This window comes from Hemibagrus wyckioides, linkage group LG27, assembly GCF_019097595.1.
Source record: "Hemibagrus wyckioides isolate EC202008001 linkage group LG27, SWU_Hwy_1.0, whole genome shotgun sequence".
Taxonomy (NCBI): Eukaryota; Metazoa; Chordata; class Actinopteri; order Siluriformes; family Bagridae; genus Hemibagrus; species Hemibagrus wyckioides.
In genome coordinates this window covers 3,418,697-3,439,867 of record NC_080736.1, presented here as the reverse complement: position 1 = coordinate 3,439,867, position 21,171 = coordinate 3,418,697, and the positions used below count along the sequence as shown (strand labels likewise).

Genomic DNA, 21,171 nt, shown 5'->3' with positions numbered 1-21,171 from the left:
TAGGATTGAACATTGAATTAATACTTAATGACAATAAAAATGTTCTGATTTTTCTGTAAATAGTTCTTCCTTAGATTTATTTTACTGCAAAAAAAGTTTTAGTGATTAAATATAACAGTTTGTTCACATAAGGTTTTATATATATATATGTACATATATATATATATATATATATATGCAAAATACTAGCCAACCTTTACAGGTACTCGGACCTGCACCAACAGTGGCATCACTTCTCTTCTCCTTCTCTCCTCCTTTCAAGCACCAAATCAAGATTTCGCTACTTCTCTCAACTGTACAAGGGTTGGTATTTACAGCATGGGCCATCATATGGGCACCCCCCGTCCTTGGTATTTCATCCATTTAAGCCCATGACACCTCTGGGTGGCTCAACAGCAGATCCAGCATCCTGGATCTACCCCCTGCTGACCAACATCTAACTCTACCGCACCTCCCGCTGTATCCAGATCCACTGAGATGCTTTTTCTGCCTGTTCAGTGACCTTGTCTACCAGCTGTTTCTTGGCCATCCCCCCAATCCGCAGCAGCCCAAGGGTTCTCCAGAGTGACTGCCCAACAAACCCTCTGCAGCCGACCTCTACTGGTAAATTCCAGGCCTTCCATCCATTTTGCTGGCTCTCCATAAGGCCTGGATATTTCTTAAGCTTGCGCTCATGAGCTTCCTCCATCCTTTCTTCCCAGGGTACTGTTAACTCCATGAGCACTACCTGCTTGGTGCCTCTAGACCACAGGACAATATCTGGTCTGAGGCTAGTGTGCTATCTCCTCTGGGAATTTTAGCAGCTTCCTCTGGTCTGCATGCATTTTCCAGTCTTTTGCTGAGGCCAGAACCCCTCCACTCCTCCATCCTGCTGCTGTGCTTTCTCCTGTCCTGACAAACTGGATAAAATGGTTGTTTAACATTCCTTCTTGCCTGTTCCACACTCTCTGCCAACTTGGTCAGGATCTTGTCATGCCGCCACCAGAATTTCCCATCTGCCAAACTTGACTGGCATGCTGAGAGGACCTGCTCAAGGTTGGCTTGTTTTCCACAATGTACAGCTGGGGCTCTCTACCATCCCCCAAATATGGAGGTTTGATGGAGTAGGCAGAACATCGTAAACAGAACACATCAGAAACTTTCCTTCCATGGTCCCAAATGTCCTGCCACATCAGGGCCCTTTCTCGTACACCCTCCCACCTTGTCCAGCTGTTTTTCATCGCAACAGCCTTGGCATGCCAGGTTTCCTCCTCTGCCTTGCGGACCTCCATCTGTACCATGCTGCGGCGTTCCTTTGGGTCAGCTTTTTTCCAGCTCGTTCTGGTGAAGCAACCTAATCCAAGCCTGCCCTGAGCTACTGTCCCAACAATATCTGCATGCTGGAGTCGATCCTCAGCCTCCGTTGATGCTCTGCTGGCAGACCATTTACGTCCTGTCCTGACCACAATGCCTGCCTGGTGCACTCTTTCGTCCTTGCTGTCTCACAGCATCATCTTGCTTGCAGTGTCTTTGTTGCTTTATACTCCTTAAGCACTGATGTCACTGGCAGCTGCAACTTGCTGTCTGTGCTGTACAGGCCAATGGAGTAGAAGCTTCTTGGGATACCCAGCCACTTCCTTAAATAGTCTTCCTCTCCGATCTCTCAACGGTGGTGACAGATACCTCATAAACAAGAAGAGGCCTGATGGGGGAAAAAATTTTCGATTTGAATCCCATTTCCTGCATTTATATACATTTAGGGACTATGATGATACAACATCCAGAAAATAATTATTAATACTGCCAAAATGAATAGTAGTCTACTAAACTATGTATATAAAAACATGTCTTACGTTCTTTGTTGTTTAATAGGGGCCAATCCCCAAGACTTGAGAGAAATATTTTATAAGTCAAAATGTTGACCATTAATGTTTTGTAAAATTTAAATAATGTGAGACTAAATTTCCACTGTTAAACAAACTTTTATTTTAAACTGACCGCTGTACCTGAAAATGTAAAATAAATGACTTGTTGCACAGGACGTATGAGAGACACAGAGACACATCCATCAAACCGCAGGTGTAGAATAGAAAAAGCAACAACTGTGTGTTGAATCACTATTTTGTAATATTAGTTGCAGATAGATAGCAGCAACATTAATTTGTACTTATATTAAAATGTTGATCATTACTTAATAATTGTCTCTCATGCATAAACAACCACCCTTAGTTAATGAACAAATTTAAATATTTACATTCCTGGTGCTAATTTTCTGTGCAGCACAAAAACCTAAAGGAGATCCTACACTGTATTATAGCAGGGTAGGAATAACCATCTGTAATCCTTACTTCTGTAATCCAAAAGGATGGGGAAATTGATAACACAATAGATACACTACTTATTCGGTACACAGGATGCAAGATTCTCACACAATCTCAAAAACAAAAAAAAATTAACTTTAATATTAAGAACATTTTTCATTGTCCTCCATCTATCCATTCAATCCCATCTCTCCATGTGTCCTAACTCTCCACCTCATCTGTCCTCTGATATGAAAACCGGTGAGTTATGATCATATCGAGTCTAACATTAAACTAACATCCATAGACTGCTGGTCATACATTGCTGACTGTAAATGCTCAGGTCATATCATTGTCTGATGTTTACAAGCCTCTTATTCATAGTGTTGGCCCTGATGGTGTTCCTCATTCATCTGTGTTTGTGCCTCTGCCTCTGATAATCTGTTGACCACTGGCTGTTTTTTCTTAGTAACTTCTTTTTTGTCTTTTAACTTATCTGCTTGGTTTATATTAAAAGCTGTGTACCTGTTACCACCTGCAAACACCCTGACTTTAAAATCTACACAGTTTTTAAGGACGAACAGGAGGAGCTCATATAAATTTGAAGCATTTTACTGAATGTTCTGGTTAATAAAACCCAAACTTTGTTCACGGGATCCATTTACTTGCTTGTCTAAACTAGTACTTCTTATCTTCTATTGTACTTTATTCAAATCTATTATATTTCATTTGTGTTGTTTTGATTAAGTAATAATAACTCAAAAGAATACAGGTAACTTACAAAATTAAAGTTCATTGAAAGAATGTTAGGGCAGCATGGTGGCTTAGTGGTTGGCACTGTTGCCTCACAGCAAGAAGGTCTTGGGTTGGGTCTTGGAATTCTGGGTTCGAACAGATGGGGGGCCTTTTTGCATGGAGTTTGCATGTTCTCCCCGTTCTCTCCATTGTTTAACTTAAGACAAGTAGTCTAGGTAAAGAGCAGTAAAAATAGACCATTAATAAGCAATAAGACATCACAATGTACACTGTAGGCATGATATCCATGGATTACAACACAGTGGCATCGTGTTTAGTTTTACCGGTGGTTGAATAAAACAATCAGTTAATCAGAATCACAATCAGAAATGATCTTAGGGAAAGATCAAGGTGCGGCCTCCGGGTATCTTCCGCCTGCTGAACGACAGTGACACATGGACACTGGAGAAGACTGGAAGGAAACCTCTGGCCCAGAACGAAGCCTTTGCCAGTTCCGTTCTCTTCAACAAGCGCCCGGTGAAGCCGATATTCTCTTTCGTGTTAACGCCACGCGGGATTGATCATTTTCTGACCACAAGCGAGTACCTGCAGACCAGCCCCGAGTCTCTCTTCACCCAGAAATCCATTTGTTCTCTCCAAACCCCGACTGGATTCAGAGCTCTGATTGGTTGGACCTACAGTGAAGTCACTTTCAACCCTGAGGAAAACACAGACATCTTCGAGATGAGAAATGTAGCTGACAGTGAGATAGAGACTATCTATAATAAACTGACGCCAGTAAACAAGAAAGTTGTTCTCAATACCTAAAACCCGTCAGAAGTGTTCTTTAAGGGTTTGTTGGATAATTCTAGATTCTATTTGGAAACTTTTCTGAAAGAAAAACATTGTTTTTAGGGTTCTACGTGCACCAAACCATCTTGTGGTGCAATACAAACAAAAAGTGATGCAATACAAACCTAATGCACGCTGTTTGAACATTACAGATGTTAGTGACTTATTTTATGCAGATTCGACGACGAGTTATATAATAATCATTTGATCCAGATTCAACAGCAATACACTAAGACTTTCAAAATGTAATCTCTGTGTAATCGCATTATGTGTCATGTGGCAAATAAAAGAAAAGGACTGTGTGTGAAACAATCTGTATTAAACACAGCCCTTTGTTTGGCTCTTCAGAGCAAATAACACCAAGAGGTAATGTAGCATGAAAGTAAAAAATAATAAAGAAATATCAATAATGGACCTGCATACTAAATCCTTTACACACGTCTTTCCTTAAACACATATTACTAGTAGCTACCGAACCCCATCTAAAAATTATAAACTCTTCCCTTAGCGCTGGCTATGTGCCTAATCTAGCAGCTATCAAACCCCTGATTAAAAAACGGACCTTGATCCCTGTCAGCTGTCCAACTATAGGCCAATATCCAACCTGCCCTTTATCTCCAAGATCCTAGAAAAGGCTGAAGCACAGCAGTTATGTTCATACTTACATAGGAATAACATCCATGAAATGTCAGTCAGGATTTAGACCTGATCATAGCACAGAGACAGCACTGGTTAAAGTGGTCAATGACCTGTTACTGGCTTCTGATCAGGGTTGTGTCTCCATACTGGTGTTACTGGAACAGCCCTCTCTTGGCTCAGGTCTTATTTAACTGACCGTTATCAGTTTGTAGATCTAGATGGTGACTTCTCTATGCATACCAAGGTTATGTTCGGTGTTCCAAAAGGTTCTGCTTTTCTCCTTATATATGCTACCCCTTGGTGTTGCGGTTGTCCGCCAGAAGTGGAAGCGGCCGGATCCATGAGCAGAGAAGAAGGGGGTAAGCTAAAGGCGTAGTAGAAGACAGGCAGAAAAGTCGAAACCGGGAAACCAGACAAACGGGCAGATAATCCAAAGGGGAAAAGGCAAAGTCGCACAGGAGAAAACAGTCCAGGGTCAGAATAACAGGAATGAGCAATATCAGAGGCTCGTAACGAGAAATGGTCCGGGTAATCCACAAAAGTAATCCACAATGAGAGAGTACAATGCTTAGTAAGTCCACCAGAGACAATACCTCGCGTCATACCAGGTGTGCATTGTCCTTTTATGTCTGAGCGGAAACGGAAGTGGATTAGAATTCTGGCAAGGGCTCCCTCTCATGACCAGCCCTAGTAGGTGATGTGACACTTGGAGCAAATGTTCGTAAACATGCTATTATCTTCCACTGTTATGCCGATGACACACAGCTATATGTTTCAGCCAAGTCATAATAGAGACACCAGCTTATTAAGATTGTAGAATGTGTAAAGGACATTAGAGAGTGGATGGTCACTAACTTCCTCCTGCTTAACTCTGACAGACAGAGGTGCTTGTACTAGGACCACATGCAGCTAGAAGTAAGCTTTCTGATTACAGAGGAACTCTGGATGGTCTTTCTCTTTCATCTTGTCTAGCAGTAAAAGATCTCAGTGTGATTATTGGTCTTTCATTTGAAGCTCATGTAGATAATATATCTAGGGTAGCCTTCTTTCATCTCAGAAATATTGCAAAGATAAGAAATATGATGTCACTTCATGATGCAGAAACAATAGTTCATGCTTTTGTTACCTCTAGGTTGGATTATTGTAATGCCTTTCTGTCTGGATGTTCCAGTAGGAGCATGAACAAGCTCCAGTTAGTCCAGAATGCAGCAGCTAGAGTTCTATCTCAGCCACATTACACTGGCTCCCAGTCAAATTTAGCATTGATTATAAAATACTATTACTGAACTATAAAGCACTAAATGGTCTTGCGCCACAGTGCCTGAGCGATCTTTTGTTTTTTTATGATCCGTCACGCCTACTCCGATCAAAGGGTGCAGGTTATTTCGTAGTACCTCAAGTAGTAAAGGCTACAACAGGGGGCGGAGCTTTTTCTTTCAAAGCCCCAGATTTGGTAAAGGAGCAGGTAAAGGAGAAGATTTGGAATGTTCATGGACATAGAGTTTTTGGTGTACTGGGATGTTTGGATGCTGTTGCCTTACCACCCTCAGGTTTGCTGACTGAAGTGGTTGGACGCTTTATGTCCCGGGAGTCAGTGGTGTCACTGATGCTGTGTATGGATCTGTGTGGACAGCCTGTGACCAGGAGACAGCCGTGGACAGAGCCACTTGGGGACTTTCACACCGTCACAGATCTGCCATTACATCTGTTAGCTTGTGACAGCAAGGAATAAGTGTCTATAATGATCTCAGAAACTACACTGACCTCGTAGTTCCTCATGGTTGCTGTTGTAGAAAGGACAATATTTAGTTACATTTACATTATTTACTGTCTGGTATCACCCAAATGAGGATGAGGTTCCCTTCTGAGCCTGGTTCCTCTCAAGGTTTCTTCCCCATATCATCACAGAGAGTTTTTCCTCACCACCGTCACCTCAGGCTTCTCATTAGGGATAAAATAGTAACTTTAATTTAAACTTGATTGGGTTTAATCCCAAACTGAGGGAAATACCATTAATGGATGACACCGGGTTTTTTACATTTAATTAAAATTTGAACAGAAATCCTTCTGAAACACAAATTCTTAAAGTCCTGAGTGTCTACTTTACATATGAGCTTCATATTAACCTCCACTGTGGAGTGGGACATGATGAAGACATTCAATCATCAACATGGACACAACAACAACAGGAGGAAACTCCATTTTTGCTTGAAACATTTTTTTTATAGTCAGTGTATTAATTCTATAAATAATAAAACATAAAAGTGTAAAAACTCTGTCTGCTCCGTACAGACAATGGAAATTATCACATATTATCATATTATAAAAGTCACAGTGTAGATAATTCACAAAGTTTTATCTTAACTGTCTTTAAACATTAGCTACTGTCTAAGTGGTCCAAAGGTTAACTCTGTCTCTTTCTAAATGCTGTTTGTTCTGGGTTGTTCTCATTCCTAATCCAGACCTCACCCGGATTTGCAAAAAAAATTCCCAGGGGCTACATGTGAAGGTTTTCTTGAAGGTATGTTTCCCAGTATTGTAATTAAAATGAAACCTGTTTGTTCATCATGGCTGTGTACAGTGTCATCGTTACATTTTGAGGCGAGAGTTTGTTCTTTCCTCCTTTTGCAGGAACGTAATGGATCTGCAGGAATACTTCAGGAGGATCGGGTTCAGCGGGGTGTATGACAAACCGGACCTGGCCACGCTCCGCACCGTCCACAAGCTGCACGTGATGAGCGTCCCCTTCGAGAACCTCAGCATCCACTGTGGAGAGAGGAACACCATGGACCTGCAGATCGTCTATGAGAAGATTGTGAGAAACCGTCGTGGAGGATGGTGCTGTGAAAACAATCAGCTCTTCTCCTGGGTGCTCAGAGAGATGGGCTACAAATACACCACGCTGGGGTGTAAAGTTTTCAACACTCTCAAAAACGACTTCAACCCCTTCAATTCACACCTCATTAACTTGGTGGAGATCGAAGGCAAGCCGTACATCGCTGACGTGAGTTTTGGAGTGTCGTGCCAGATTTGGCATCCGTTAGAAATGATCCCAGGGAAAGATCAAGAGCAGCCAGCGGGGATCTTCTGCCTGCTGAACGACGGTGAGACTTGGACGCTGGAGAAGACTGCGAGGAAACCTCTGATCCGGAACGAAGCCTTCGCAAGTTCCAGCCTCGTCGACAAGCGTGTCACGAAGACGATGTACTCATTTTTGTTAATCCCACGTGCGATCGATCATTTCATGAACACAAGCGAGTACCTGCAGACCAGCCCCGAGTCTCTCTTCACCCAGAAATCTATTTGTTCTCTCCAGACCCCCACTGGATTCAGAGCTCTGATTGGCTGGACCTACAGCGAAATTACTTTTAAACCTGAGGAAGACAGGGACATCATTGAGATGAGAGATGTAGCTGACAGTGAGATAGAGACTATACTTAAAGAAAAGTTCAATATCGTTTTAGTTAATAAACTGACGCCAATAAACAACAAAGCTGCATTTAAAATGTAGGACATCTCTAACGATTTAGCTGTTACAGTTATGATATTCCTTAGGAATAAACCATAGAATACTTAATGCCCATGGTACCATTATGGCAGCACCACTGACTCCTGAATGTCTTGAAGCATTACTCCAAGATGGAAATAAATTCTATTATTAATCATCTGTACGTTTAGGCTCTTTTGTTCATAATGCTATTGATTCACTCATTTTAAAATATGATAGTTGTCACAAGTAAGTACTCCTTGGCCTCCTTCACATTTATGCAAACATTTATACTAAATGTTTGCATAAATAAGTTAAATATACATTAGGTACCAGAGTATAATATTTTATACATTTATATTCAATTCAATTCATTTTTTTGTATATAGCTTTTATCAGTGGACATTGTCACAAAGCACATTTATAGAAATGTATAAATTCTAGATATATTTTAATTTATCTAAATAGACCAAGCCAAAGGTGATGGTATTGAGGAAAAATTCCTGGTGACGATATGAAGAAGAAACTTTGAGATGAACCAGATTCAACAGACAACCCATCCTCATCTGGGTGACACCAGCAATTTATAATTTATCATGAATATAAATTCAGAGTTATTTCTGAATTCATAATAGCAAGCTTTGGAAATTTCACATTAATCATATGAAACAATATTGCCAAAAGTTTTGGGACACCCCTGCAAATCATTGAATTCAGGTGTTGCTTTTCAGGGGTTGGGCTCGGCCCCTTAGTTCCAGTGAAAGGAACTCTTAATGCTTCAGCTTCATACCAAGACATTTAGGACAATTTCATGCTCCCAACTTTGTGGGAACAGTTTGGGGATGACCCCTTCCTGTTCCAACATGACTGCACACCAGTGACCAAAGCAAGCTCAATAAAGACATGGATGAATGAGTTTGGTGTGAAGAGTTCTGCCTTCTCGTCCAACATCAGTGCCTGACCTCACAAATGTGCTTCTAGAGAAATGGTCAAAAATTCCCATAAACACACTCCTAAACCTTGTGGAAATCCTTCCCAGAAGAGTTGAAGCTGTTATAGCTGTAAAGGGCGGGGCAACTCCATATTACATTCATGTCCATGTAAAGGCAGACGTCTTTACAATTTTGTTCTGTCTCGCAGTCTCCGCACTAATTCATCCCAAAGGTGTTCTATGGGGTTGAGGTCAGGACTAGGTCCAGTCAAGTTCCTCCACACCAAACTCTCTCATCCTTGTCTTTATGGACCTTGCTTTGTGCACTGGTGTGCAGTCATGTTGGAACAGGAAGGGGTCATCCCCAAACTGTTCCCACAAATGGGAGTTTGTTTTCCATGGTCTATGAACTAATGGATTTTTAATATTTGTCATGTATAACAAATAAGAAAGAAACCAAAGACTTGTGAGGAAAACTGAAAGGAAGGTGTTTTATGTTTACTTTTTAAGCAAAGAGACGGAAATGTATGAAGGTCATGAAGGGGATGACACAATATGAAATATTTACAGAAATAAATACTTGTCATGTTAAATATGAAATTTATTAAATGTAAATGGTCTGTGTACGTTGCGTTCATTCGATTTTTGATTCTAAATTACAAAACAAAAATCGAGTTACTATGCCATATTGGTTTTTTTAATTTAAAATTGAATGGGGAAAAAATAGAAAACGCTGTTTTATTGATTCTGAACACATGTAAAAAAGAGAAATTGGCTTGTTTGTTCATTTTTCTCTATTCGTTTAATCATAAGATGTGTAGTAATCAAACTCTCATAATACAAAACATGATGAATGCCCTAAAGTTTACTGAATATCCATTATAACACCCAACCTAACCTGGAAGTGAAGCTAACCCTAATTGTCGGTCTTTTCTTGGGTAAAAATGTCCGCTCTTGAGCCAATTGCACAAATGATTTCTAATATGATACAAACTGGAGCAACATTTTCAGAAATCTCAGACAGTCTAGTTCAACATGGTGCTGGTCGCGGTTGTTCTGCAATGAGCATCCGAAGATTTTGTGCACAGCACAACATTGTGAGAAGAGGACATGTATCGGACTCCCATTTAGAACTGGCAATAGCTAATGCAATAAGTGAGGTACGGACCATATTTCATTGTTTTGGTAGCTAATAACGGTACGGCAGCGGACATATTTCTCATTAAACATATTTTTTCGTGTCTTAATAGACAGGGCCAACGTTTGGCAGAAAACTCATTACAGGATACCGGTCAGCAAAAGGGATAAGAGCGAGTGAGGGCAGAGTGGGCAGACTGTTGAGGACCATCCAACAACCATACCATGAAGTGTGATGTCATGTAAGTGTGTGTGTGTGTGTGTTTATGTGTGTGTTTAATAAATAGACCTTTACTTAATTGTGTGTTCAGGGTGCACGTAACCTAAATCCAGTTCTTTATACCGCAGAATACACGGGCCATAAATTGCACATTGACCAGAATGAAAAACTGGCAATGTTTGGAGCAACACATGTCCTGGCCATTGATGGATTTAGCAGCAAAATTGTTTTTCATCTATGCCGATAAAGAAAAATCTTTTAATTTATGAGGACGTTTACAGGTGAGCAATTGTAATGAATTTGCATTTTAGTAGTATTTATTATTATTATTATTCTTATTATTCCCAGATCTGCAGTTGTTAACCATGGGGTGTGGGACCAAATTAGAGTAGATCATGGAAAGGAATTTTACTTATCATATCATTCAAAAAATGATTGAAGGTTACCGAAACAGACGAGAGAGACTACCCTACATGCAGACTCAATCAACTAAGGTATTAGCTCGATTGCATTATATAGGCAAATTTTGTAAAGACTTTTTGCCAATATTGAAGAAAATCACAGCCCCTGGTGCATATAACAAAGAGGCACAGTTATGGTAGTTTACATACACCAGAATGTTAATAGTTTCTTAAAATATAGGAGAGATAATATATTTCTTTGTACTGCCTTGAAAAAGCTATTTCACAATGTTTACATATAGTCTACAAACCAAATTAACTGAATTTACCAGGTTAAATGTTTACATAGGCTTGATTCTTAATACCAAGCATTACTGCCTGGACAACGGATGTATGAATGTTTCGTGGTAGTTGTTTTGTTTGTCCTAAGTAGTATATGGCTAGGACAAAAACCTTGGTCCTAGCTCTGTGGGGTTTTTTTCGTATTTTGATCTTTATGTTGTATGTTTATGTAGCACCAATAATGTCTTTCAGAATGGACAATGCATCAGAAAGGCCTGTGACTTCATAAACATTGGGGCACTCTTCTCTACATTTAAGACACTGGCTAGAGGTTTCATGCCATTGCAGCACACATACTTTGTATCCCACAATGCTCCGGCAGCAGACTGCAAACATTGGCTCCTGGAAGGGTCCTGAGAAATAAGAGATTCAATAAATAAACGTTTGTCTCATTTTGTCTGGTTAAAAATTCCAGTTTTTCCCCACTCTCATTACAAAGTTACCTAAAAAACAACTACGGTTCTGCTGGGCTTCAGTTTTCCGTTTAAACATTCAGCAATGAAAACAGACCTTTCAGTTGAAAAGTTAAGGTGATATTATTCAACTTTTACAGCTACATATGCACAATTAAGCAAACAAGTTAGACAGACAAAGCGCATAGTTACCTCTGAAACGAACGGGGCATGCTCACCCTTGGAGGTGCAGCACTAGCCTGGACAGGGGATGCAACAGATGAACCTGCAGTACTAGATACTGTATGTAAAAAAGAGAAGCGCTGACTGCCACTAGAACTTCACCGTGCTTTTAACACCTTCACTTAATTAGTACAATAAGATTCTTTATTATCAGCACCTGGAATATCCTGCCAATTTTGTACATGTTTTGGATATGTCATCTTCCCTCACTGTCACTCTCTTGTTGCTTTTGAAAAGCACGTAGTGATCCATAATTTCTCATAGAGAGACAATAATGCTATCGATTTTGTGCACCGTGGTTCAGTTTACACCCGGTCTTTCAAGAATACCTCAACATGAAATAACAAATAATAAGCAAGAAACTATAAATGAGGTATATATATATATATATATATATCTAGTACTACAGGTTCATCTGTTGCATGCCCTGTCCAGGCTAGTGCTGCACCTCCAAGGGTATATATATATATATAGGTCAAAAAATACTTTTTACACACAGTTATTTCATAATTTCATTTTCATTTTAAAAATGGAAAATGAATGAAGGCGTCGTAATTCGATTTTTGTTTCTCAATTTAGAATCAAGAATCGAATGAACGCGACGTGCACGGACCGTAAACGCTGACACGTTTTAACGTTTATGCTTAATCATGCGCATGTTCCGAGATGCGCATACATGTGGCTTAGTGACTGCCTTGAACGCACCGGCGGCGCTTTAAAATGTTACGCAATCACCTTTTGTCCAATGAGAGCCGAGCTTTCGCTTGCGCTGAAGCGAGGCCTGGACTGTGAGGAACCGGGTGAAAAGAGCCATGAACTCTCTAGAACAAGCAGAAGGTATTAAACCTAAACGTTTCAAATGACCACACGTCCATCTGCAAGTATTTCGTCCACTCTCTGTCCACGTTCGACTGGAACGGCTTTATCTTCCGATGACACGGGAAGGTTAGACGTGGTTGTTGTCGCGAGCTAACCTCACGGCTAGCGACAAGCTAATCTAACTAACCGATATATAAAAAAAAAAATCCAGATGTCGTTGTCATGGAGACGGTTAGACAGATGTTATACCTGCATTGGCTGTTGAGGATGTTAAGGAAGTCTAACATCGGTGTTTGTGTGGATTTTTAGGTTAGGGGGTGGATTTGTGAAGAATGCAATAGCTGTTTAAGGTTGAACATGGAGTAAATGTGTGTGTGTGTGTGTGTGTGTGTGTGTGTGTGTGGTGGGGTGGTCGGTTTTGGTTCTTCTGTTATACCATATCAACGATTCCTTGCTGAAAACCCAGATGGATAAACCGGTGGTCAGTTCAGATGGATAAACCGGTGGTCAGTTCAGATGGATAAACCGGTGGTCAGTTCAGATGGATAAACCGGTGGTCAGTTCAGATGGATAAGGAATAAAACCCCTGTGTTGTTTCAGGAAAATAATCAGTGACGTTTTAATGTGATTCCTCTTTATTCGCATGTTGTTACCTTTATTGATCTGGAGTGTCACGTTTTCGCTTATCTTATAGCAGCTCATTTAAGTCGTTACTTTCCTATTATCCATCCATCCATCTTCTGTACCCGCTTTATTCCTAATTAGGGTCATGGGGATCTATGGTCACTCTAAGGTCACTATAAGGAGTCTAAGGATCACTGATCCTATCCCAGCACACATTGGGCAGGGGTACACCAGTCCATCACAGGGCCACACATATAGACAGACAACCACTCACACTCACTCCTATGGGCAATTTAGAATTACCAATCAACTTAATGTACATGTTTTTGGACTGTGGGAGGAAACCGGAGTACCTGGAGTGAACCCACACAGGCACGGGGAGAACCTGCAAACTCCACACAGAAAGGCTCCCGTCTGTTCAAACCCGGGATTCGGACCAAGGACCTTCTTGCTGTGAGGCAACAGTGCTAACCACTAAGCCATCGTCCTATCCTTCCTATATTATTACTTATTCACCGAAGCAGACCAGGGGGACTCAGGAGTGGTGTTCAGCAGGAATGTTTTATTGGAGATCATAACACACTGCGGTGGTACTGTGGTCATCGAGTCCAGTGAAAAGGAACATGTGTTACAGTTTTAATTAATTCACACTTGTCATTTTGCTGCTGCACTGTTATCAGAGCTGCCGTTGTAGAAAATTGACCTCATGTCCAGTCAGAATCCAGAATTAAGCTGCGTTGTGCTAGAAAGGCATTCGTTTACACACAGATGTAGTGTCTTGAGGATATTTAACAATAAGATATGCAACAAATAGATCCTAGTGTACAATTGATCAGATCATGGCTTCTGGGTTGTAATAGATTTAAGAATCTCTGTAGGAATAGACTAAATAAATGATAAGTATTCTTTCACCATGTTATCAGGTTCCTGTCCAGTTTATATGTTGACCTCTGTGTTATCTTTTTCTTTTAGATCTAAAGGCTTTTGAGAGGAGACTAACGGAGTATGTTTCCTGTCTACAGCCAGCTACAGGCCGGTGGCGAAGTAAGTCAAGCCTTCTTTAAATTTGTAAATAATCAGTATGTATTTTTTCCATATCAGTTGTTCACTTGTTTACTCCACACTGATGATCCAGAAATACTGGCACCCCTTATGAAAACGGATTTAACAGATCATGAAAAATGTTTTGAAATCGGTTCTTGGAGAAAACTGTGCCTTTTCTAATCCTACTCCTGAGTATGCATGGAGCAAAACACACTTGTGTCCTCTTTTTAAAGTTCTATTTGTGTTGAACTAATTAATAAATCTGTTAAAGTGCATAAGAGCATTGTTTTTGTCTTATTTCATTATTCAGCATCATAAACACTATCCAGGGTGCCAATACTTTTGGAGCCAACTCTATTATCGGTATTGATTTTAAGATGTAGGCATCAAAGCAATCCCCAGCTCTCTTATAGACACGTTAATAACCTCCACCTCATTGTTTTGTTTTATTTTCAGTGATTTTGATCGTCGTGTCAGTTTGCACAGCGACCGGAGCTTGGAACTGGTTAATAGACCCAGACACTCAAAAGGTAAGAAGGAGTTTAATGTCGAGGTAACGTTGAGATCGTCTTTTCTTTGCTGAGCTAAAGACATTTCTTTCATCTCCACAGGTGTCCTTCTTTTCGTCGTTATGGAATCATCCGTTTTTCACCATCAGCTGCATCACTCTCATCGGCTTGTTCTTTGCTGGAATACACAAACGCGTTGTCGCACCGTCGATGTATCCCTTACTCGATTAATGATGCACAATAACGTTCAGTTCTGTCTCAGGCATTGAAAATAATATTTATATGAACACACAAATTACTATATGCTACACTTATGGAACAGTCATAGTCATGTGACCCGGGTTCAATGGGCAGGGCAGAGGTTTGTACACCAGAAAATGGACAAAATACAGGTGAAAGCACCAACACATTAACTCTAACCCTAACTCGGTCCTGTTTTAGTTGCCCAAATGTCCAATTAGCTAAAAACCAAATGCCAAAAGTTTTGGGACACCCCTCCAAATCATAGAATTCAGGGGTTGGGCTCGGCTCCTGAAAAACAACACCTGGCTCACAGTCTCCACTTCTAGTCAAGTTCCTCCACACCAAACTCACTCATCCATGTCTTTATGGACCTTGCTTTGGTCACTGGTGTACAGTCATGTTGGAACAGGAAGGGGTCATCCCCAAACTGTTCCCACAAAGAGCATGAAATTGTCCAGAATGTCTTGGTATGAAGCTGAAGCATTGAGTTCCTTTCACTGGAACTAAGGGGCCGAGCCCAACCCCTGAAACACAACACCTGAACTCAATGATTTGGAGAGGTGTCCCAAAACTTTTGGCAATATAGTGTAATTTGAATAACAAGAATAAATGTGTGAGAATACATAAGTGAGGTCATCTGGGGTGTTAGTGGGGTGCAGGCAGTGTTCCAGATCATCTGTACTGTTTAGAAAATATCATTTACTGTCCTGAGGTACAGCGTCCTCTAGAAGAGCACAGATTCCTCTGGTTTGCTCATCACGGATCTTGAATCTAAATCTGGATTTTTGTGAAGCTGCTTTGTGACATCTTTTATTATTAGTGCTGCACAGATAGAACTGAACAGGAACCAAAGTTTTACTTCATACTGGGAATGAAAAACCCAGATATTTTAATCTGCCTGGCCTCGCTGCATTCTTTTAAAAGTTATTTTATTCCTAACAGCAGCTCCCTTCATTCTTTCCTTCCTTGACTCTGAGGCAGTATTGCTGCACGCTGCCGGACAGTGCTAGCAGAATACAACATGTCTTGTGATGACGTGAGTGCTGTTTCATTCTTCATGATTTCAAATAGCCATGATTATTATTTCGCTGACGTCTCGTTCTGTTTTGTTCTAGACGGGGAAACTTATCCTAAAGCCACGGCCTCACATCCAGTAGCAGATCTGGAGCTGAATGTTTTGTTTTGTTTTGTTCTGTTTTTCCCCCCCATCTGATTTTGTTTGAAATGAAGAAGAATATGACTGCTACAGTTTTAAAAACCTCCCCTACACACACACACACACATACAGAGTTTTACTTTACACCCTACATTAAGCGTCTGTATTTCTAAAGCTGTTATTTTATTGTGTGTCTCGTGGGAAGTGTTTGCAATTTTAAGCAAATGGCTTAACACAGTCCCTATTAAATAGACAGATCTCTTAATTAAAGAACTTTATACAAGAAAGAAAGAGACTCTGTTACGATCACTAGGTTTTGTACGGTAAATCCCATTGTATAACTACATCTTTACAGATAAGAGTCTTTTAAATTGTAGATAGGATTCACTGAATTTGATTTTATGCATGTATACATTATTTAAGACCAGATGTGCTGCTTTCTTTTCTATATTTGTAGGTTTTGAAAGGATCTTTCTGATATCAATAATAAAAATGGCTCCGTTTTTTTGTGATAATGTTGTATACACCGAGTCGGAGTGAGTTCATTTGACAGCGTCACAGTTCAATCCCGAGCTCGGATTCTTCGTGTGAAAATATCAGAAAAACTAAAACAAATAAAAATGAACGTATTATAGAATCTAATCATCTACTTCCATGAGCTTCTAAAGGGATTCATTTCAAATCATTTATATTTTTATACACCGACAAAGTATACTGTGATGTATCGATCATGAATGATTCGTTTATTTCGAACGAATCCTTAATATGATTCCAAGAGCAATTCATTCATCACGTCACAGCCTTGTAGGCTTCGGCTATGCAGTCTGTACTGGAGTCGTTCATTCGTTCATCACGTGATCACTTCTTGGATCATTATCTTACAGTCAATAATACTAATGTAATCTTGTAAAATACACTATATTGCCAAAAGTTTTGGGACGTCTGCCTACATGCACATGAATGTAATATGGAGTTGTCCCGCCCTTTGCAGCTATAACAGCTTCAACTCTTCTGGGAAGGATTTCTACAAGGTTTAGGAGTGTGTTTATGGGAATTTCTGACCATTCCTCTAGAAGCACATTTGTGAGGTCAGGCACTGATGTTGGACGAGAAGGTCTGGATCACAGTCTCCACTGTAACTCATCCCAAAGGTGTTCTATGGGGTTGAGGTCAGGACTCTGTGCAGGCCAGTCAAGTTCCTCCACACCAAACTCACTCATCTATGTCTTTATGGACCTTGCTTTGGTCACTGGTGTGCAGTCATGTTGGAACAGGAAGGGGTCATCCCCAAACTGTTCCCACAAAGAGCATGAAATTGTCCAAAATGTCTTGGTATGAAGCTGAAGCATTAAGAGTTCCTTTCACTGGAACCAAGGGGCCGAGCCCAAGCCCTGAAAAACACCTGAGTTCAATGATTTGGAGGAATGTCCCAAAACTTTTGGCAATATAGTGTATTTAGGAATTATCATAAAATTATCAAAAGACATGTGCAATGAACATCTTCTGAAAAATTAAAAAAGTTCTGTTCTTGTTCCTGTCAGTCTAGTTTTGTCTTATTCTAAATGTGACCAACGTTTGTGTAGGTAGATATGATTAGTGATTAACACGTGACATTGTAATTATATTCTACTGAAATGACTCGGAAAAAGATTAGCGCATTTTGCTGAACGAGATTCAAAGATCCGAGTCAGGATAATGATCCGAATTTCCCATCACTAACTGTAACCTCGTATCGTCCAACCCTAACATAAATATCTGGTTATATTTCATTATATTAAATTCCCACACTAGCAATCATTACATTTATGCTTCTTTATTCAGTCATATATTGTGTAAATTAGATAATATTAGAATCAAGATGAATAGAAATTCACTCTCTCTTTGTCCATTTTTGTATATACAAGCTCTAATTTCTATTTTGTCAGTCTTTTGTCAAAATATATACAAGCTCTAATTTCTATTTTGTCAGTCTTTTGTCAGAATATCTTGTCAGAGTCTCTCTTTAAAGTGAAAAGGAAGTCTCCTGCTGTGAGATCTAGAGACGGAATAACCCGAGTGGGATGGAAGGAAGTCATGCAGCTCTCCTGAGAACTTCATTAGCTGGTCAATATGCACGTAACCTGTAGAGGAACCAAGCAGGAAACATGTCATAAACCTAAACTTAACCTCAGGCCCTATTCTAGCTGCAAATACATATAAATCAGTTGCCATTCTCTAATTAAGGCTAATAATTAAATCCGCTCTAATTCATCCCAAAGGTGTTCTATGGGGTTGAGGTCAGGACTCTGTACAGGTCAGTCAAGTTCCTCCACACCAAACTCACTCATCCATGTCTTTATGGACCTTGCTTTGGTCACTGGTGTGCAGTCATGTTGGAACAGGAAGGGGTCATCCCCACACAAAGAGCATGAAATTGTCCAAAATGTCTTGGTATGAAGCTGAAGCATTAAGAGTTCCTTTCACTGGAACTATGGGGTCAAGACTAACACCTGAATTCAATGATTTGGAGGGGTGTCGAAACCTTTGGCAGTATAGTGTATATGTATACAGCACTATGCTCATTGTCTATAGAAAAAAAACACTAAAGAATTCATATCTCACCTTTATTTTCCTAGATAAGAAGGTTCTTAATTATTGGTAATTATTTCTGTATTAGATTTTAATTAGAACCGAACAATATTGGGTGTGTGTGTATGTATTAAAGAAGTGGTTAAATAATGAAATACCTGAAAGCATGTTGTTTACAGGATAGAGCTGCGTCTCACAACAAACTGATTCTTCTCTTGAGGGAGATGTGTTCTCCTGCCTGAGAGACACATTACCATCTATTTTAACGTGGCATACATGTATGTAGAGGTGTACAGTATAATGTTGGCATTTATTATTTTATGAAACACCTTAATTACCTGTCCAGTTGAACCAGTCAGATAAAATCAAGGGAACTGCTAAATGCTGCCATATAATGGATCATAATTACAGAAACTATAATAAATATGATGATACACACCTAAGAAAGTCTTCCATACCTTTTCTTTTCTTTTCCTTCTCTGACATCCGGTTGATGCTAGGGATGCAAGAGATAAGAGATAAGATGTGAGAGAAGATATAATGATAACCAAAACTGATAAACAGAAACCATGGCATGTGAAGCAGTATACTCACGGTCACACCGAGCATCTCATCCTGCTCCCATATGAACCTTCCCATCCTGGCTTTTACCTCTGAACACAATCAGGCATAAAAAAAGGTAACATTTTCCATTGTTAAAGTCATCTGCAATCATTCTCTTCACCGGACTCAGATCATGAGCTCACTGTCTGATCTTTATGTTGATTTGCATGCATTGACAGTGTTGGAAATCTCCTTAATCAGGACTTGGTGATCAGCTCACCTCTCTGTACAGAAACAGGAGGCAGTAGATAATGACCAAGTGGCACAGATTTGGTGCTCTGCCGCAGCCGACAGGTGGACAGGTAAGCGCTGTGGAATACCGTAGCTCGGTCCATCACATACTCATCACTCGCATGGATCCTAAAACATAATGTCAACATGTTAATGATATTTTTCACTTGTGATGATGTAGGATGTACTGCTTAGGCCTACATGCACATACACTATATTGCCAAAAGTTTTGGGACACCCCTCCAAATCATTGAATTCAGGTGTTTTTCAGGGGTTGGGCTCGGCCCCTTAGTTCCATTGAAAGGAACTCTTAATGCTTCAGCTTCATACCAAGACATTTTGGACAATTTCATGCTCTTTGTGGGAACAGTTTGGGGATGACCCCTTCCTGTTCCAACATGACTGCACACCAGTGACCAAAGCAAGGTCCATAAAGACATGCATGAGTGAGTTTGGTGTGGAGGAATTTGACTGGCCTGCAAAGAGTCCTGACCTCTAGTGGACACTGCGTGCCAGACCTTCTCGTCCATCATCAGTGCTTGACCTTACAAATGCGCTTCTAGTGGAATGGTCAAAAATTCCCATAAACACACTCCTAAGCTTTGTGGAAAGCCTTCCCAAAAGAGTTGAAGCTGTTATAGCTGTAAAGGGCGGGACAACTCCATATTACATTCATGTGCATGTAAAGGCAGACGTTCCAAACTTTCAACAATATAGTGTATATTATATACTAACGACTAATAACAACATTCATCATCTGAGTCATTGTGTACGTCATTGTGTTTGAGTGGGTTTCCTCCATGTTCTCTTCTCAGACTGTCCAAAAAACATTGGTAAATTGAATCTATATGTAAATCTGTGTGTGTGTGTGTGTGTGTGTGTGTGTGAAAAGTGTAATGGACTGGTAATCCATCCATCCATCCATTTTCTATACCCGCTTTATTCCTAATTAGAGTCACGGGGATCTGCCAGAGCCCATCCCAGCACACATTGGGCGAAAGGCAGGGGTACACCCTGGACAGGTTGCCGGACTGGTAATCCATCCAGGGTCAATTCTCCCACCTTGCCCAGTATTCCCAGGATAGGCTCCAGATCCACCGCCACCCTAACCAGGATAAAATACTGAGACTTAAGACTAAATTATGTATATGTGAGCTGACAAATAGTGCATAGCATCCAGATAGGCTGCAGGTAATACCTGTACACCTACAAAGTCACCTGTATGGCAGGTGTAAGTTACCTGGTAAAGTACATATCTCTCTATTCATTCTGCTGTTAAAGGTAGAGACCAGCATACCGGGTATGGCGTTGGATATAACCTAAATTTAGCATCCTAACGTCGCAAAAAATATAATAATAAAGATGTAAGTGTATATTATTGTACAGGTGAAGCTTATAGGTACCTTTTCGTGTCAGGACAGGAAGCATGCTCGCTGAAAAGGTAGTCAGCTGTTTTCCAGTCGGTGATAATGCCGCCTTGGGCAACTGAAAAACATCAAACTTTGACCATTAACACGTTTTTACATGAAAATATCACTGATTTAATATAATTGTGGATGTTTTTTTTTAACACGGATGAAAGTGCTAGCAAGCTAGCGAATACGGATAGAGAGAACGGTTTAGCTAGCTGGCTAATCACTTAACTAACTTACCCCAAAACCTGCTAATGTCTGTCTTTACACTGTCTGAAAACCAAGCTGTTTTGTTTTTAAACAT

The 21,171-nt window shown here is 40.3% G+C and overlaps 3 protein-coding genes and 1 long non-coding RNA gene across 4 annotated transcripts; 2 read left to right on the top strand and 2 right to left on the bottom strand.

The window, feature by feature from the left end:
• Window positions 1–28: 28 nt before the first annotated feature.
• On the bottom strand, window positions 29–5,353 carry LOC131347896 (uncharacterized). Its single transcript, XR_009203847.1, has 3 exons — window positions 4,532–5,353; window positions 3,359–3,732; window positions 29–3,246 (listed from the first exon to the last, which is right to left on the bottom strand). It is a non-coding gene; the product is annotated as an uncharacterized LOC131347896 (long non-coding RNA).
• Window positions 5,354–6,914: 1,561 nt separating this feature from the next.
• LOC131347725 (arylamine N-acetyltransferase, pineal gland isozyme NAT-10-like) lies at window positions 6,915–8,170 on the top strand. The gene is made up of 2 exons (XM_058382080.1): window positions 6,915–7,026; window positions 7,137–8,170. The coding sequence occupies exon 2, from the start codon at window positions 7,144–7,146 to the stop codon at window positions 8,014–8,016; it is 873 nt and encodes a 290-aa protein (XP_058238063.1). The 5' UTR covers window positions 6,915–7,026; window positions 7,137–7,143; the 3' UTR covers window positions 8,017–8,170.
• A 4,218-nt stretch (window positions 8,171–12,388) lies between these two features.
• cnep1r1 (CTD nuclear envelope phosphatase 1 regulatory subunit 1) lies at window positions 12,389–17,586 on the top strand. Its single transcript, XM_058381261.1, has 6 exons — window positions 12,389–12,495; window positions 14,074–14,145; window positions 14,602–14,675; window positions 14,757–14,866; window positions 15,879–15,933; window positions 16,013–17,586. The coding sequence occupies exons 1-6, from the start codon at window positions 12,471–12,473 to the stop codon at window positions 16,052–16,054; spliced, it is 378 nt and encodes a 125-aa protein (XP_058237244.1). The 5' UTR covers window positions 12,389–12,470; the 3' UTR covers window positions 16,055–17,586.
• A 224-nt stretch (window positions 17,587–17,810) lies between these two features.
• Window positions 17,811–21,171, bottom strand: terb2 (telomere repeat binding bouquet formation protein 2). The gene is made up of 7 exons (XM_058381373.1): window positions 21,108–21,171; window positions 20,859–20,940; window positions 19,445–19,584; window positions 19,216–19,274; window positions 19,080–19,117; window positions 18,780–18,913; window positions 17,811–18,173 (listed from the first exon to the last, which is right to left on the bottom strand). The coding sequence occupies exons 1-7, from the start codon at window positions 21,169–21,171 to the stop codon at window positions 18,043–18,045; spliced, it is 648 nt and encodes a 215-aa protein (XP_058237356.1). The 3' UTR covers window positions 17,811–18,042.